Source organism: Littorina saxatilis, linkage group LG11 (assembly GCF_037325665.1).
Source record: "Littorina saxatilis isolate snail1 linkage group LG11, US_GU_Lsax_2.0, whole genome shotgun sequence".
Lineage (NCBI taxonomy): Eukaryota > Metazoa > Mollusca > Gastropoda > Littorinimorpha > Littorinidae > Littorina > Littorina saxatilis.
Genome location: NC_090255.1, coordinates 22668466 through 22673352, shown reverse-complemented (window position 1 = coordinate 22673352; position 4887 = coordinate 22668466). Strand labels below are relative to the sequence as shown.

General features: G+C 43.9%; 1 protein-coding gene across 1 annotated transcript in view; it reads right to left on the bottom strand.

Annotated features, from left to right (window-relative positions):
• Window positions 1-313: 313 nt before the first annotated feature.
• The window catches only part of LOC138980035 (protein DR_1172-like), a 4930-nt gene continuing 356 nt past the window's right edge, over window positions 314-4887 (bottom strand). Inside the window, exons 2-3 of the mRNA XM_070352828.1 lie at window positions 2688-2784; window positions 314-1193 (exon numbers count right to left, since the gene is read on the bottom strand). Coding sequence (XP_070208929.1) covers window positions 521-1193; window positions 2688-2784 — 770 coding nt within the window. The 3' untranslated portion in view covers window positions 314-520. The remainder of the gene's footprint in view (window positions 1194-2687; window positions 2785-4887) is intronic.

Genomic DNA, 4887 nt, shown 5'->3' with positions numbered 1-4887 from the left:
CTCTAGTTCTGACTGGTTTTGTGTCAGTCTGGATGTTTTCCTGTATTGGTTGTGTGTATGTCCGTGCATGCATGTTAGTCTAAATATGTACTAAACACACACACACACACACACACACACACACATACACACCAACACACACATACACACACACGCACACACACACACACAGTGACACACACACACACACGTACACACACACGCACACACACGTACACACACTCATAAACACATCACACCACACACACACACACACACACACACACACACACACACACACACACACACACACACACACAGGGTAATCAACTCATCTCAGTCGCAACATGTTATTGTTTCAATCAAAAAGCGTGTCGACACGTCTTGCCTACCGTTGACCAGTTACACTGTTGTTCGTACCCAGTAGAAAAAACGTACAGGGCTAACCGGGGCTGTGTTTGCAGCGTCCGTAGGTGCTGTAGCTGTTGTGCCTGGTGCAGTATCCTATGGTACTACATTGTACATATACTGCTGTTGTAGCTCATGCCGCTGTCATCATGGCTGCTGTGGTGGGTGGAGCACCTTCCGCCGCTTCGGCTGCATCTTCGGCTGCTTCTGCAGCGTTCTCGGCGGTGTCTTCGGCTGCTTCTGTCGCATTCTCGGCAGCGTCTTCAGCTGCTTCTGTGGCGTTCTCGGCTGCGTCTTCGGCTGTTTCTGCGACGTTCTCGGCTGCGTCTTCAGCTGTTTCGGCTGCGTCTTCGGCCGCTTCTGCGGCGTTCTCGGCTGCATCTTCGGCTGCTTCTGCGGCATTCTCGGCTGCGTCTTCAGCTGCTTCTGCGGCGTTCTCGGCTGCGTCTTCAGCTGCTTCTGTGGCGTTCTCGGCTGCGTCTTCAGCTGCTTCTGCGGCGTTCTCGGCTGCGTCTTCAGCTGCTTCTGCGGCATTCTCGGCTGCGTCTTCAGCTGCTTCTGTGGCGTTCTCGGCTGCGTCTTCGGCTGTTTCTGCGGCGTTCTCGGTTGTGTCTTCAGCTGCTTCTGTGGCGTTCTCAATTGCGTCTTCGGCTGCTTCTGTGGCGTTCTCGGCTGCGTCTTCGGCTGCTTCTGTGGCGTTCTCGGCTGCGTCTTCGGCTGCTTCTGCGGCGTTCTCGGCTGCGTCTTCGGCTGTTTCTGCGATTTCGGCTGCTCCTGGCGGAACTCTGGCCAGGAATGGGGCCGTGCTTGAAGAAATTAAGACAGAACTATAGAACTGCAGAATGTGTGGAACTTTCGCCAGAATTCATAAAGAAATGTGTTTCAGATCTAGCACCAAACTTTGAAATAAATAACTGTAAAGCAGGACATAAAACAGGTACGAGTTGCCAATTCAACAACAAAAATGTCCATTCGCCACAAAAAAAGCAAGCAGGCTGTAGATATTTGGGACGCAATCATCTTGATGCAATTCAAAGGACAGTATCTATTTGTTTCCCTTGTCAGTGTATAGAGGGTTTCTTCGTGATAACGTACCTGATGCGTATTATGCTAGTCACGGGGTTAGTATACGAATTCCGGATATAACTCTGTCGAGTGTTTTGGGGTTGTAGAAGAGTTGCGTTCCCTTGTTTTGCCTTGCTTTTCCCCAGAAACACTGATGAGGCAAGCTACGCGTGACATTGTAGGCTTGTATAATGTTTTCCCCGGAAACAAAGGAAAGCAACTCTTTCGGAATCCATACAAACTTGACAGAGTTATATAATAATAATAATAATGGACATATATTAATCGCCGTTTCTCACAAGAGCTCACGGCGATTTACATATTAATTTCTGCCGGAAATAATTTTTATATCCGGAATTTGTCTATTTAACCCCTTGACTGGCAGAGTTATTTACGGAATTCGTCTATTTAACCCCTTGACTGGCAGAGTTATATCCGGAATTCGTCTATTTAACCCCTTGACTGGCAGAGTTATATCCGGAATTCGTCTATTTAACCCCTTGACTGGCAGAGTTATATCCGGAATTCGTCTATTTAACCCCTTGACTGGCAGAGTTATTTACGGAATTCGTCTATTTAACCCCTTGACTGGCAGAGTTATATCCGGAATTCGTCTATTTAACCCCTTGACTGGCAGAGTTATTTACGGAATTCGTCTATTTAACCCCTTGACTGGCAGAGTTATTTACGGAATTCGTCTATTTAACCCCTTGACTGGCAGAGTTATTTACGGAATTGGTCTATTTAACCCCTTGACTGGCAGAGTTATTTACGGAATTGGTCTATTTAACCCCTTGACTGGCAGAGTTATTTACGGAATTGGTCTATTTAACCCCTTGACTGGCAGAGTTATTTACGGAATTGGTCTATTTAACCCCTTGACTGGCAGAGTTATTTACGGAATTGGTCTATTTAACCCCTTGACTGGCAGAGTTATATCCGGAATTCGTCTATTTAACCCCTTGACTGGCAGAGTTATATCCGGAATTCGTCTATTTAACCCCTTGACTGGCAGAGTTATATCCGGAATTCGTCTATTTAACCCCTCGTCTATTTAACCCCTTGACTGGCAGAGTTATTTACGGAATTCGTCTATTTAACCCCTTGACTGGCAGAGTTATTTACGGAATTCGTCTATTTAACCCCTTGACTGGCAGAGTTATTTACGGAAATCGTCTATTTAACCCCTTGACTGGCATCGTCTATTAAGAAGAGGAAAAAGGACGTATGCTCACCTTCTGAGATTAGCCCTCGCCTCAGCCGCGTTCTGCAGTGCCACAAAAGACCAACCCCTTCCTGGTTCTCTCCCTTGTCCTGTCCTTTGCCTCTTGCCTGCAAGGATGAATCATTATGGTGGGTTGTTTTTAACAGTAATATGCCTGCTTGCTCTTATTATTATTTTGATTCTTATTCAGTTTTTATAAAGCCGTGTAATCTAGTTGACTATAGCAGACTGTTTACTCGTGTGTGTGTGTGTGTGTGTGTGTGTGTGTGTGTGTGTGTGTGTGTGTGTGCGCGTGTGTGTGTGTGTGTGTGTATGTGTGTGTGTGTGTGTGAGGTATGTATGTAGAGCGATTCAGAGACAACTACTCGACCGATCTTCATGACACTTTACACGAGAGTTCCTGGGTATGATATCTCCAGATATTTTTGTCATATTTTTTATAAATATCTTTGATGACGTCATAATTATACGGCTTATCGTAAAAGTTGAGGCGGAACTGTCTCACCCTCATTTTTCGATCAATCTGATTGAACAAACATTCAAGCAATGTACGACGAAGCCCCGACTATGGGTTTGCATTTCAGCTTGGAAGATTAGAATTAATTATTGAGTTTGGACATTAAAATCAAAACATTCTAATTAAGATTAAAATTTGGGTAATCAATCCAGAAATGATTTCAACTTATTCTTCATCATATCCTGATTCCAAATCATATAGATATGTTATGTTTTGATTAAAAAGAAGCTCAGAAAGTTTTTTAAAAAAATAGAGAAAAGTGCGCTTTCCTATGAAGTGCTATACGCTACTGCGCTATACTGGCTTGTCACTTTCTGTGCGTGAACGCGATAGCGGCGGCCGCTGGGTATGAAATCGACACAGCTATTGAGTATTGTCTTCTTAGCGAATCACCACATCATGTCCCAAATAGTTGCTTAGACTGGGGACAAAAACACCAACAAATAGGCAGACAGATAGAGTATTGTCTTAGTGAAAAAAAGCGGTGCGGTCAATATAATACTGTGAGTTAGAAGGGTTGACTAAATGTAGTAATTTCGCTTCACGCGACTTGTTTTCTCCTAATATTGTAAACTCAAAAATAATCTGGTTCAAGTTTTAGTTTTGTTTCTTGTTTTTGGATTGTTTTGGTGAAACTTGGCTGCATCAGTCCAATAGACTATTTTCGAAAATAACTCGGTCGGGTTTGTATGGCTTGTGGAAGAGTGAATACCCATGCCAAAACCTCTGACAAACATTGGAGGGGCCAATCACTAGCGAGGGGTGTGTCGGAAACACTTGGACAGGAGCATGTGTTTTCGACACACCCCTCGCTACTGATTGGCCCCTCCAATGTTTGCACGAGGTTTTTGCAAGGGTTTTTACCCACAACTATTACAAACCCGACGGAGGTTTTTTTCGGATTCGTCTATTCGCTCCGTCTGTACAGCCATATGATCTCCCCTACCCCCTAATCAATTGTACTTTAACCAAGCAACAAAAACAACCTTATCTGACTTTTAAAAGACTACAGACACCATCATTAAATTTCTTAAAGGAGGGTCCCCTGTCTTAGGTTGAATTCAAGTCTGATTTGTGTCGCATACAAATGTCACTTCTCACACTACAGCTACAGGGTGGGCCATAAAAAGTGTCCACATTTAATTTGTTAATATTTTTCCTGTAAAGTGATATTTTCTTTTCTGTTTCAGATAGAATTTGAGACAAGCATCTTAGAATTCTTTTAAAGCCTGAATGGATCGGATTCCAGTACAGGAAAGGACCAAAATCGTTGAACATTACTTTGCTACCAATTCTGTGGTTCTCGCCCAGCGCGCTTTTCGGAGAGAGTTCCCTGGCACACACTGTCCATGTGCGAGAACTGTGAAGCGCCTCGTGGATAAATTCAGGAACACTGGTAGTCTCGCAGATAACAATAAAGGACATAACCCTGAATTTATCCACGAGGCGCTTCACAGTTCTTGCACATGGACAGTGTGTGCCAGGGAACTCTCTCCGAAAAGCGCGCTGGGCGAGAACCACAGAATTGGTAGCAAAGTAAAGTTCAACGATTTTGGTCCTTTCCTGTACTGGAATGCGATCCATTCAGGCTTTAAAAGAATTCTAAGATGCTTGTCTCAAATTCTATCTGAAACAGAAAAGAAAATATCACTTTACAGGAAAAATATTAACAAATTAAATGTGGACACTTTTT